This window comes from Gigantopelta aegis, chromosome 9 (genome assembly GCF_016097555.1).
Source record: "Gigantopelta aegis isolate Gae_Host chromosome 9, Gae_host_genome, whole genome shotgun sequence".
NCBI lineage: Eukaryota > Metazoa > Mollusca > Gastropoda > Neomphalida > Peltospiridae > Gigantopelta > Gigantopelta aegis.
This window is the reverse complement of record NC_054707.1, coordinates 61,058,297-61,073,355: the sequence shown is the minus strand read 5'-3', so window position 1 is coordinate 61,073,355 and position 15,059 is coordinate 61,058,297. Positions and strand designations below refer to the sequence as shown.

The window sequence follows — 15,059 nt, the reverse complement described above, 5'->3', positions numbered from 1 at the left end:
CCCCCTGATGAGCTACTTAAATGTTCGTTTCTATAAAAGAAATGTCGGACAGCTTTCATCCTAGATCGAATACTTGTGTATATCTTCAGTATATATGAATCTTTAATCTCACCCACAGGTCGTGATCTATGTGCCCCTGCGCATGCTGTAACCTCACCGTGGTGCAGGGGTGTAACATTCTCTTTGAGAATGGCCAATACAGCACACATTGAAGTTTAGAGTAAAAGTCAGTATCTCTCTGTGATATTTGTATTTGTATTTTGCACAGTTCTTTACACTGTTTTTATTTATATCTTGAATTTTTCTGTTGATGTTGATCATCACCGTATTTGTTTCCATTACCATAGTTTGACACCCAATAGCCGATGTATTGTTCGTGCTGGGGTGTCGTTAAACATTCATTCATTCTCATTGGGTTGCATTAACCATAGTTTGACACCCAATAGCCGATGTATTTTTCGTGTTGGGGTGTCGTTAAACATTCATTCATTCATTCTGTCACAAGTCAAGGGTACTAAAATAAGAACCATATTATATTTTAGAACATTTATTGTAAATACTTGGGTAATTGAGAATATATTGTTGAACTGTGTGTCATAGCTTGCTAAGGCAAACTATATTTTTATACTGTAATCACTAGCAGAGGTGTTTGTAAAGAACTTGGGCTTGGGCTTACATTGGTGAACACTTTTGGTTGTGAGTGAAGCATGCATAGTGGGGATATAGTTGGGAGATGTAATGAGTTGTGGGCAGTCACATAACGTTCTTGAGAGAGAAATTGTGTGTTAAGATATTGTGAAATATTTTATTCTGTATAACTCTGGGTTGATGACAACCGTAAGTAGATTTTGTTTGTTTGTTGTATAACTGTGGTATACTATTGTGTATATGTGTTAGTAGTTGTATGTAACGTCATTGCAAAACAAAAGTCTTAAGTAAATCTGATTTATGTAATATTTAAGACACTTGTGAAGTGCGGACATTATATTAAGAGAAAATTGTCTAACATCTGATATGGTAATATAAATATTACATGGTTTTGATTAGGGTATATTGTATTTCAGTGTATTTGTGTATTGGGTCCTGGTGATGACGAACGTAGATGATGTATTCTGGGAGTTGGCGAAGAGTGAGTCTGGTGAATGACCGTGATGAGGGGGTTAGTGATACTGGTGAACGACAGGGTTATTAATGGTAAACGACAACGGTGATCAGTGAATGATCATTATGAGGTGTGATGATTCTAGTGAATGATAATAATGATAATGGGGAATGGTGAGGATGATCAGTGAATGATCATGACAAGGGTGATGATGAGGGTGACTTATGATGATGAATTGTGAAATGTGATGAATAGTGGAAGACAGACATTTTAGTATTATTTTGTGGTTAAAAGATTTTTACTCTATTTAATAGTGATGAATAGTTTAATTTACATGTGATATGTGTTACATGCGTGAAAGTGCAATATGTATTGGTTGGGAGGGAAGTGTTATGTAAATAAATGTGTATGAATGATTCCTGAGTTGTCGTCTTGTTTCTTTTGGGATACCGACCCGTGACACAATCATTTGATCTATGTGCATAGCAAATGTACATCTTGAAGAACATTTTGGAAAGGAAAGCAAAGGAATGGAAGATTAAATTGTTTATTGCCTATCGGTGGGGGGGTAATTGCCCCCATAAACTACAACAAGTACCCCTTTCATCTAACAGGAGAAGACCACCACCCTCCATTTGTTTTGTCCCGTCCCCTTTTATAGCACTCTGCTCTTACATTTTAAATTACGGAAACGGTGTTTTCAAAACGTAGTGTAAGCTAGACTGTTTTTAATTGTTTACTTTCTTTTAATTACGGTGTTAATAAAGAGAAAAAAGAAGCCAGCGACGAAGATAAAACAATTTTTAAAAGGAAGAGTTTATTCTACATTGATATGAAATTTTAGCGACATACCCAATAATTGACGTTGTCAAAATCGTGTCCCTGCACAAGATATAACCAAAAGGAAGTTTTGTAGCGGTTGTGACTCCCCTGCGCGTGCTGTAACCTCACCGTGGTGCAGGGGTGTAACATTATCTTTGAGAATGGCCAATACAGCACAAATTGACATTTTGAGTAAAGGTCACTATCTATCTGTGATATTTTTATTTTTGCACAGTTCTTTACACTGTTTTTATTTAAATCTTGAATTTTTATATTGATGTTGATCATCACCTTATTTGTTTGCATTACCATAGTTTGACACCCAACAGCCGATGTATTTTTCGTGATGGGGTGTCGTTAAACATTCATTCATTCATTCATTCATTCATTCATTGCTCCAATGAATCATGGGCAGGCGTTTCGTCTACAGGAGGACTGCCATTCCTACTTTGTAAGAAGGAAGACTGTCACTCCCATGAGAATAATACATATCCGTTGGATTCGGTTTATCTTACACCAATAGATTCCCAAATGTATCAGATTTTAACGAGCGAAATCGTTTGGTAACCACTCGCTGTAAGATAAATCGTCTTCAACGGGCATTAATGAATTAATCTATTTCTTATCACAACCACCACCCCCACCACCAACTTTGACCGACTCATTACCTACAACATATATATATATATATATATATATATATATATATATATATATATATATATATATATATATATATATATATATATATATATATATTGAGCTCATATAGTTTGTTGCAAGAAAATTATATTTGTAGCTGTAAATTACTGTGAAAATACCGACGTCCAGCTGGGCATGTGTATTGTAAAACACCATACTGTGATCAGCGAGCGCGCTACGCCGTGAAAACTGGCTGATAAATCAATTGAAGAGGCACTTGGTAAAATCTTAATAGAACTCGTGTTTTGCGGACTGTATTCAGTGGCGTGAAATTTGTGTGATGTGTACGGTCTGCCGCGGGTTTTAAGACCGTCTGTATGACCTGCAGTTCACACTGGCGCCCGTCAGAACACACAAACCCTTCTGGCTTAACTAGTGACACTCTATTAAGAAGTCAAATTCAAGGGGAGGACACAGGAACACTGTTAGGGAGGGGACCAAGGGCAAAAGGACACATGGACCTACTCCCTGAAAAGGAGAAATGGACCGACTCACTGAAAAGGGTATATGGACCTTCTCCCTGAAAAGGGTATATGGACCTACTCCCTGAAAAGGGTATATGGACCGACTCACTGAAAAGGGTATATGGACCGACTCACTGAAAAGGGTATATGGACCTACTCCCTGAAAAGGGTATATGGACCTACTCACTGAAAAGGGTATATGGACCTACTCGCAGAAAAGGACACGTCAGTGAAAATTGTAAATCAATTGTGCCAAAAAGGGGGTACTATAATTTGTTAGGTGTTAACAGGTCCCCTCTGGTACCCTTCTTTGGATCCATCCTTATCAACGCATTCGAAATTGTTTGGCTAATGCTAGAATCAGACTACCAACTGCCAGCACAAAGTTGGCCAACTTTCTGCTCCCACGACTTCTATGACTGTCCAGTTGCTAGTCTGGGCGCTCTTACAACTCGATTCTCGTCGTATAACCTCATTAGTTGTTAATCTGAGCGCACCCGTTTAAGTCGGAAGTAGGGGAAATTACAACGCAACCGTCGTGTTAGCCAACTTTCTGCTGGTATTTGGTAGCCTTTTACAGAAGAGTTCAATCTACATTTCGATAGTGTTTCACTCCTACACACATAAACACTGGACATTATACTATAAAAGTGACATCCCGGCGGTTGAGATAATGTGTTTCGGTAGTGTTTCACTCTTAAACACATAAAAACTGGACATTACAGTGACACCACGGCGATTGAGATCATTTGTTTTCCATTACAAAATGTGATCATTGTGTGCTGCTTTACAGCTCAATGCGATAAAGTATATATCTATATAAATGTTTGAAAGAAAATGTATCCGCAATGCGTAATCCTTAACGATCACTTTCTGTGCCAATACACCGAGTATATTCCATGTATACGTCGTCCGTACGCGTATACGTATCCGATCACTCATGCATTGTGGATTGCGAATACGAATACGCATACGGACTAATGGAATTTGCGTAATTAATAATGTAGAGATACGTACACGGAATGGAATCTACTTAATCTGAAGAGTTTGTTTTGCTTAACGACACCACTAGACCACGTTGATTTATTAATCATCAGCTATTGGATGTCAAACATATGGTCATTTTGACACAGTCATAGAGAGGAAACTCGCTACATTTGTCCATTAGTAGCAAGGGATCTTTTATATGCACCATCCAACAGACAAGATAGCACATACCACAGCTTTTGATATATTTGGCTGGAACGAAAAATAGCTCAATGGGATTTATTTAATCTATTCGCTCAGAAAGTGATTTCTACCACTTAAGGATACGGACTACAGGCAAATAGAATTTGCGTCTTACTCAATATAAAGACAATCTCACCAAAAACAGCCCATTGTCGTTTGGATATATTTAATTAATTCAGTTCAATAACTGTGCGACAAGCTCGTTAAAGCTCGTTTATATCATCATTATTTAAACCTCGCCAAATAAACACGCCATCAAAACGTTAACAATGTGTTCTATATGTCATTTAAAAAACCTTAAAAAACTAAACAAAACAAAACATTATTTATATAATATGTTTTAAAAGTGCAGCTCACATACCGATCCAACATCATTAAATTGGCTTCCATTAACCCCTTCACTGTTGTCACTGTCAAATCCAACTCCCTGTACAAGAAAGTCCTTAAGGAGCATAATGATAGCTCGCAAGATGAATGACATGAATAAATTGATGTGGATGGTGTTCCTGTGACAGTGAAGTTGTCTGTAAATACAACACAACATAATTACACGTTAATGATATGTGAAACATTTGTATCAAAAATTAAACTGTAAATACAACACAAAATAATTACATGTATATGATATGTAAACAATTTGTATAAAAAATTAAACTCTAAATACAACACAAAATAATTACATGTATATGATATGTAAAGCATTTGTACAAATAACAAAGCAAAAAAATAAAATAAAATAAATAAATAAAACCCCAACAAAACTAAGTCAAAACAGAACTATAAAAATTACTTTACATTGACCTACAAACTTAAAAAACAAACATAAGCCTAAAAGACGGTGTAGTGTGTTGGGGGGAGGGGTGGGGGGGGGGCAACTGCCCACCTAATGCTGGAACAAATCCTCAAATTCGGGCAAAAACGTGCTAACCTGAGGCCTTTTTATCATGCATTTCCATCATTTTACAACCCCTGCAATTGCCCACGGCAATCGCGGAAAATTAAAACCCCTACACCAATCTCCACGGCAAATGTTGGTTGTGGATTATATTCAGTTTGTTTTTCTGTGGCATATTTACTGCCGTGGACATTTTATTTAATTGCAGGAGTTGTTCTTCCCGCAAAATTAGTTGTAATCCATATAAAAATGTGTAATGATTCGTTTGCAATCATATTTGGCAGTAATATACCAATACGCTAAAATGTTGTTATCCAAATGCGTGCATTTCCGTTTAATTCGGGCAAAAACCAGCCTGGTCCCCTACAAAAATCGGAGCCCGTACGCCTATGAAAACAAATGCGACATAGTTTTAATATCAACAAACGTATAAAACACTTTACTAAACTAAATATTAATCGAATACTTTAAACCAATAAGCAAGATCATGATCGAAAATCTCAGTGACTGAACCAAGTTTTCAATAATTGGACGGAATAATGCGAGTGTTCATCAAATAAATAAGCGGAATACGTCAAGCCGGGATAGAATATTTCGATGCAATAAATCTTTACAGAATATATAATTGAAAACATTTCGAATAGTTTCGTAATATTGATATACTGGGTAAATATCAACTTTCACATATAGTTAAGGTTTGACGTTCAGGACAGAAACATTAACTATAGGTGCGATGATATATGGAATATCGGTCCCTGGCGTGTTAATATTTTGACCTTTGGAGAACAGCCAATCGAATCACATCTTTTTTTTTTCCTAAAGCAGCTAGTTAATGATTACATAGTACTGCATAACACTGTGCAAAACAATACCGGCCTAGGTGGTGTCGCGGTTAAGCCATCGCACATAAGGCTGGTAGGTACAGGGTTCGCAACCCAATACCGGCTCCCACCCAGAGCGAGTTTTAATGACTCAATGGGTAGCCGTAAGGTCACTACACCCTCTGCTCTCTCACTAACCACTAACAATTAACCACTTATCTACTGTCCTGGACAGACAGCCCAGATAGCTGAGGTGTGTGCCCAGGGCCGCGTGCTTGTACCTTATTTGAATATAAGCACGAAAATAAGTTGAAATGAAATGAAATTAAAACAATCTGATTGAAATCAGCTCTACTGGTCTACTACAAGTAGAGCTGTTTTTGATTAGATTATTAAAGGGGCAGACCCTAGTTTCAACCCATGAAAATGAACACTAAGTTTAGTTAATCTGCAAACCTATAACACATTTGGATAAAGTTACAATTGAGTGAAACCCGAGTATGTGACTTTGAAATGGTGAAATACCCTCTAAAAATAGACTAAAACTCGACTCCATAATTGTTACTTCTCAGACGTGTTTTTAAAAATATGAGAAATGCATTTTGTGATATTAAAAACACCAGGATGACAAAAAACACTTCGAATGTACAGAATGTACAGAAATTGATAATCTAAACCATAAAATCTAACTAAAGTATGATCTCGGTTATAAAAAACGGCTATAATAGTCAAAAATATGTCTTAGTGTTTAAAAATTAGAGTATGTCCCTTTAAGATAATGTTAAAGCGACTGTTCCGATTGCTTTCAGTTACATATAAAATAAAGTTTCTCGTTTACACCACAAGTCCCTGTGTATTTATTGTGTTTTTGATCGTCCTAAACTTTGCAGTAGCTCAAACTGGATGTACACCGGTGGACCCCGTATCTCTTATGTTCTCTGTTTTTCTCTCTCTTAAATTCATCATCTACAATGTAAACCAGTAAACTGTGTTGAAATTGCGTATTTGAGTATTTTATTTGAAACTATTTTTGGCTGCATACACCCGAACTCCTCAACAGATTTCGCTCTTTTGGGGAACAAGGCTCATTTCCCTTTTCAAATTTAGATTTGCCCTTTTCAGAATTTTGTGGACCCCGCTTTACAAAATTCTGGACCCGGTCCTCTTGTATATTGAAACATAAAATGTGATTTGACTACAAACATTGTGGCCATCAGAAACACACTGAATACACTAATAAACTAAACAAGAGAATACTTGATATAGAATTTTAGTCATGATTACAAATGCTGAATTAATCGGAAACAACTTAAGACTGCTTTTACTCTTATTTAATATTGATATGTCAGCCCGTATGGGTAATACAATTAATGTTCCTACACACCCGTGTAACAGAAATCTGCGAGATCTTTATATTACACTAATGTAGGTTATATATATTAAAAGACAGCTGATTGGTTAATCCAAGATGGTCAGGTAGACGTCAAAGCCAAACTGTCGATTGAAATTAACTTTCGAATTCTGCCTATGACGTATATGTTAAATATGTACGCGCAATTTGGAAAATAGGTTTAAATTTCCTTTATACTTTTTTTAAAGTTCTTTTTAAAAAATAAAATACAATATTCGTGTTCGTTAGATATCAGCTATGTTCCAACTCGTTTGTTAAAAAGTATCCATTTCGTTTTTGCTCGTCAGATACGTTTAGAAACAACTTGTTGTTACTATAAATAGTGTATAATGTTTACTTTTGTAGTGTATTTCTATTACTTTTATACATCTTGGTCACATACAAACGTACTTGAAAATGAGCATGAGAAAGACAGCTATGAGAAGAGTTCCCAAGGATATGCTGTATCCGATTGTGGACAGCAACTGGATGATGTGGATATGTTTCTGAAAACAAACAACAACAACAACAACCAGAGGTAAACCTTGACTAAATCCTGCTTTTAAACATTTAGTTTTGATATTCAGTAGCACTAGTGTCGTAGCATAATGCATAATAACAGTAACTGTGCATTTTGTTTAAACATTTAGTTTTGATATTCAGTAGCACTAGTGTCGTAGCATAATGCATAATAACAGTAACTGTGCATTTTGTTTAAACATTTAGTTTTGATATTCGGTAGCACTAGTGTCGTAGCATAATGCATAATAACAGTAACTGTGCATTTTGTTTAAACATTTAGTTTTGATATTCAATAGCACTAGTGTCGTAGCATAATGCATAATAATAGTAACTGTGCATTTTGTTTAAACACTGAAATGCATTTGAATACCTAGTGATGCGTAATTTATCCAATCGCTATTGCTTTATCTGTATGACCAGCGTGGTAAAGACATTCCGAAATGCAATAAATAGAAGTAGTGGATTTTCTTTTTTTTAATTACAGTAGCAGAATACTCCTATAAAAAAGTATGTAGTAATTAACTGTATTATTAACACACAATAACCAATTTGTGCTACTTAAAAAAGAATACGTCTCTCTACTGCCAACTCTGCTGCCAGCAATTTGCGGTAATGTGTGCAGTAATTGATTTTTTAAAACGCGCAGCTTCTGTTCCTTATTATTAACCAGACATGACGTTAACAATGTCACATGCATGTTTCATCTTTAAATACGATTACTTTCTTTTTCTTGTATGTAAATTTACCATTAAAACGTAGTTCTAACCCAAGATGGTCGAAACTGCTAACTATATCAATTACAGTATTATTCTGTAACCATTTTTAATCTATGCATGTTTCTAAATGTGTGTATGCGTGTAAGCACGTGTACATGCGTATTTGTGGGTGCGTGCATGCGTATGTGTGTAGGTATGTGCGTGCAAGCATAAGTGTGTACGTAAGCACACAGGCAGGCAGTCACAGACATACAATCACAGACAGACATACAGACAGATAGACAGACAGACACGGACAGACAGACAGACACACAAACACATACATAGAGAGAGAGAGAGAGAGAGAGAGAGAGAGAGAGAGAGAGAGAGAGAGAGAGAGACAGTCAGACAGACAGACATATACAGACAGACAGACAGACAGACAGACAGACAGGCAGAGACAGACAGACAGACTACCTCTATCAAAGGATGGGCAGATAGACATACAAACAGACACACAGACAGAGACAAACTACCTCTATCAAAGGAACAGACACACACCGCAGACAGACTACCTGTATCAAAGGATGGACAGACACACACCACAGACAGACTACTTGTATCAAAGGATGGACAGACACACACCACAGACAGACTACCTGTATCAAAGGATGGACAGACACACACCACAGACAGATTATCTCTATCAAAAGATGGACAGACACACACCACAGACAGACTACCTCTATCAAAGGATGGACAGATACACACCACAGAAAGACTACTTGTATCAAAGGATGGACCGACACACACCACACACAGACTACCTGTATCAAAGGATGGACAGACACACACCACAGACAGACTACCTCTATCAAAGGACGGACAGACACACACCACATACAGATTACCTCTATCAAAAGATGGACAGACACACACCACAGACAGACTACCTCTATCAAAGGATGGACAGATACACACCACAGACAGACTACCTCTATCAAAGGATGGACAGACACACACCACAGACAGACTACCTCTATCAAAGGATGGACAGAGGGGTGACCGGACCGATCGTGGTCATAGCACGGCTTGAAGTTGGTCCACACGGAGTTCAGGTCACTTCTGTACTGCCACAGACCCGTGTCCTCGCACTTCTTCGTGGCGAAGTCTGCAATATTAGCAAGGAAACCCCTAACTATAGGTGCTTTCACATGATACAATCCACTGTATACTTGTGGCGAAGTCTGCAATATTAGCAAGGAAATCCCTAACTATAGGTGCTTTCACATGATAAAATCCACTGTATACTTGTGGCGAAGTCTGCAATATTAGCAGGGAAATCCCTAACTATAGGTGCTTTTACATGATACAATCCACTGTATACTTGTGGCGAAGTCTGCAATATTAGCAAGGAAACCCCTAACGATAGATGCTTTTACATGATACAATCCACTGTATACTTGTGGCGAAGTCTGCAATATTAGCAAGGAAATCCCTAACTATAGGTGTTTTTACATGATACAATCCACTGTATACTTGTGGCGAAGTCTGCAATATTAGCAAGGAAATCCCTAACTATAGGTGCTTTCAGATGATACAATCCACTATATACTTGTGGCGAAGTCTGCAATATTAGCAGGGAAATCCCTAACTATAGGTGCTTTTACATGATACAATCCACTGTATACTTGTGGCGAAGTCTGCAATATTAGCAAGGAAATCCCTAACTATAGGTGTTTCTACATGATACAATCCACTGTATACTTGTGGCGAAATCTGCAATATTAGCAAGGAAATCCCTAACTATAGGTGCTTTCAGATGATACAATCCACTATATACTTGTGGCGAAGTCTGCAATATTAGCAGGGAAATCCCTAACTATAGGTGCTTTTACATGATACAATCCACTGTATACTTGTGGCGAAGTCTGCAATATTAGCAGGGAAATCCCTAACTATAGGGGTTTTTACATGATACAATCCACTGTATACTTGTGGCGAAGTCTGCAATATTAGCAAGGAAATCCCTAACTATAGGTGCTTTCAGATGATACAATCCACTATATACTTGTGGCGAAGTCTGCAATATTAGCAGGGAAATCCCTAACTATAGGTACTTTTACATGATACAATCCACTGTATACTTGTGGCGAAGTCTGCAATATTAGCAGGGAAATCCCTAACTATAGGTGCTTTTACATGATACAATCCACTGTATACTTGTGGCGAAGTCTGCAATATTAGCAAGGAAACCCCTAACGATAGGTGCTTTTACATGATACAATCCACTGTATACTTGTGGAGAAGTCTGCAATATTAGCAAGGAAATCCCTAACTATAGGTGTTTTTACATGATACAATCCACTGTATACTTGTGGCGAAGTCTGCAATATTAGCAAGGAAATCCCTAACTATAGGTGCTTTCAGATGATACAATCCACTATATACTTGTGGCGAAGTCTGCAATATTAGCAGGGAAATCCCTAACTATAGGTGCTTTTACATGATACAATCCACTGTATACTTGTGGCGAAGTCTGCAATATTAGCAAGGAAATCCCTAACTATAGGTGCTTTCAGATGATACAATCCACTATATACTTGTGGCGAAGTCTGCAATATTAGCAGGGAAATCCCTAACTATAGGTGCTTTTACATGATACAATCCACTGTATACTTGTGGCGAAGTCTGCAATATTAGCAAGGAAACCCCTAACGATGGGTGCTTTTACATGATACAATCCACTGTATACTTGTGGCGAAGTCTGCAATATTAGCAAGGAAACCCCAAACTATAGGTGTTTCTACATGATACAATCCACTGTATACTTGTGGCGAAGTCTGCAATATTAGCAAGGAAATCCCTAACTATAGGTGTTTGTACATGATACAATCCACTATATACTTGTGGCGAAGTCTGCAATATTAGCAAGGAAATCCCTAACTATAGGTGTTTTTACATGATACAATCCACTGTATACTTGTGGCGAAGTCTGCAATATTGACAACAACGAAATCCCTAGGACGGCATTTAGCTCAGTCGGTTGTGTGCTCGCTTGAGATGTTTGCGTTGCAAGATCGAACCACCTCGGTGGATCCATTCAACTGATTGGTCTTTTTCTCGTTCCAACGAGTGCACCACAACTGGTCAAAGACTGTGGTATGTGTTTTCCAGTCTGTGGGAATGTGCATATAAAAGATGCATTGCAGAATTATGAAAAATGTAGCGGGTTTCCTCTGATGACTGCGTGTCAGAATTACCAAATGTTTGACATCTAATAGCCGATGATTAATTAATCAATGTGCTCTAGTAGTGTCGATAAACAAAACAAACTCTAACTTTAACGAAATCCTTAACTATAGGTGCTTTCATACGATACAACCCACTATATATTGAATATGCATAATACATGTAAAACAAAATCTGTACATTATAGCATAATTAAATTAATATACAGCTGCCCGCTCCAATATACTGGCATATTCTAACACCTGAGCTTAGTGATGTTCCACTTTTGAATTGATTGAATATCTATTATCATCGTTGGTGGTGGTGGTGGTGGTGATGGTTGTGGTTTTGGTTGTGGTGGTGGTGGTGGTGATGGTTGTGGTTGTGGTGGTGATGGTGGTGGTGGTGGTGGTGGTGATGGTGGTGGTGGTGGTGGTGGTGGTGGTGGTGGTGGTTATGGTGGTGGTGGTGGTGGTGGTGGTGGTGGTGGTGGTGGTGGCGGCGGCGGTGCTGGTGTTTCGTATATAATATCACTTCGTATTGTCCCTGACTGACTGCACAGACCAGAAGCAAACTGAAACCCGTTTCCGACACAGAAGTATCTCTTATATGCTTTTCCCCACACACATGGTAGCAACCACCACAGTACAAACAAGTAATAATAGTGAATTATACTTGAAATGTAAAAATGCACAATGAATGCACTGGGGGGGGTGGGGGAGAGAGATCTAGCTCAGTTCGCCTGAGGTGCTTTGGTCGTAGGATCGGACCGCAAGTGGACCGATCCATTCTCTGATTAGTTTTGTTCCGGCCCAGCCAGTGCCCCATGACTGGGATATCAAAGACTGTCATATGTGCTCCTGTGAGAAAGTGCAAGACTATAATTTAATGTCTGAATTATCAAATAGCCGATGATTAAGAAACCAATATTCTTTACCAGTGTCATTAAAGAAAACAAACTTTAACATTTTAACTTTTGTATCATACGCTGTTTTATGTATTGTGTATCATACGCTGTTTTATGTATTTTGTATCATACGCTGTTTTATGTATTGTGTATCATACGCTGTTTTATGTATTTTGTATCATACGCTGTTTTATGTATTGTGTATCATACGCTGTTTTATGTATTTTGTATCATACGCTGTTTTATGTATTGTGTATCATACGCTGTTTTATGTATTTTGTATCATACGCTGTTTTATGTATTTTGTATCATACGCTGTTTTATGTATTTTGTATCATAAGCTGTTTTATGTATTTTGCTTTTAAACGCTGCAGGGGTGGCGCATAGCCCAGTGGTAAAGCGTTCGCTTGGTGCGCGGTCGGTCCAGGATAGACCCCCGTCGGTTGGGCCCATTGGACTATTTCTCGTGACTTCTCGTGATGATGTTAATAGTATATTGAGATAAAGACTTTGTTTTCACTCTGTGTATTGAAATGAAATAGACAACATAGTAATTGTCTCTAAGATTATATATTAGAATTAAACCCATTTTCGACATCCAATTATGCATTAGCTTATGATTAAGATGTAACTGTGCTCTGGTGGTGTCGTTAAATAAAAGAAACTTTAACTTTAATGAAGCACTGCGGTGTATCGATGCTGTACTCTATCACATCACAGGCAGCTGACGCTTTTATCACTCCGCTAAATCAAACTTTTTTTGTAGACCTTGAGGCAATGAATGCTATACATCGCTCACCTTTTCAAATATCTACTGGTGAATACAACCCACAATAGAAATAGAAACTATTAATTAAAATAGAAAAAAAATCGTTTTGTACGATAGGAAAATTAGTCTGTGCGAAAACAATTTAGTTGCAAACTAACGATAAATCAATATTGACCTTTTAAGCATGTGCGTGTATGTGATTTTTCTGGCATTTAAAAACAGTTTGGGGATTAACGTTTTCAGACACTGACTTGCACGTTTTGAGACAGATCTGCTAAATGCACTTTCCATTGCTGCGCGGCGCAGTGGTGCATTTTCAAGAACAACACCCAAACATGATTTTAATCTCATCCTATCGACATAACAGATCTTCCTCGGAGTAAAGTGGGGGGAAAAGGAAAGGAATGTTTGTTTAATGACACATCTGACGTCAGAACATTGTTTATTCAGCGGCTGTTAGGTGTTAAGACAACAAGGTGTGTTTGTATAATGACGCGTTAGCACACTGTTTAATCAGCGACCGGCCTCGGTACAGGGTTCGTAGCCCGGTACCGGCTCCAACTAAGAGCGAGTTCTTAAGGACTCATTGGGTAGGTGTAAGGCCACTACACCCTTTTCTCTCTCGCTAACCACTAACCAACTAACAACTAACCCATAGCTGAGGTGTGCCCAGGATAGCGTGTTTGGACCTTAATTGGATATAAGCACGAAAATAAGTTGAAATGAATGAATGTTTAATCAGCGACTATTTAAAAAAGAAATAAGAGGAGTGTGTGTTTTGTGACACCTCAGCACATTGTATAATCACGGCTATTACATAAGAAAGGAAAGGAATGTTTCTTTAATGACACCTCAGCACATTGTTTACTCACGGCTATTACATAAGAAAGGAAAGGAATGTTTCTTTAATGACACCTCGGCACATTGTTTACTCACGGCTATTATATAAGAAAGGAAAGGAATGTTTCTTTAATGACACCTCGGCACATTGTTTACTCACGGCTATTATATAAGAAAGGAAAGGAATGTTTCTTTAATGACACCTCGGCACATTGTTTACTCACGGCTATTACATAAGAAAGGAAAGGAATGTTTCTTTAATGACACCTCGGCACATTGTTTAATCACGGCTATTACATAAGAAAGGAAAGGAATGTTTCTTTAATGACACCTCAGCACATTGTTTACTCACGGCTATTACATAAGAAAGGAAAGGAATGTTTCTTTAATGACACCTCGGCACATTGTTTAATCACGGCTATTACATAAGAAAGGAAAGGAATGTTTCTTTAATGACACCTCGGCACATTGTTTAATCACGGCTATTACATAAGAAAGGAAAGGAATGTTTCTTTAATGACACCTCGGCACATTGTTTACTCACGGCTATTACATAAGAAAGGAAAGGAATGTTTCTTTAATGACACCTCGGCACATTGTTTACTCACGGCTATTACATAAGAAAGGAAAGGAATGTTTCTTTAATGACACCTCGGCACATTGTTTACT

The 15,059-nt window shown here is 37.8% G+C and overlaps 1 protein-coding gene across 1 annotated transcript in view; it reads right to left on the bottom strand.

Moving 5' to 3' along the window:
* LOC121380397 (parathyroid hormone/parathyroid hormone-related peptide receptor-like) overlaps positions 1-15,059 on the bottom strand; it is a 67,524-nt gene that overhangs the window by 26,972 nt on the left and 25,493 nt on the right. The window contains exons 4-6 of the mRNA XM_041509192.1: positions 9,681-9,814; positions 7,838-7,932; positions 4,682-4,844 (exon numbers count right to left, since the gene is read on the bottom strand). Of these exons, the coding sequence (XP_041365126.1) occupies positions 4,682-4,844; positions 7,838-7,932; positions 9,681-9,814 (392 nt within the window). The remainder of the gene's footprint in view (positions 1-4,681; positions 4,845-7,837; positions 7,933-9,680; positions 9,815-15,059) is intronic.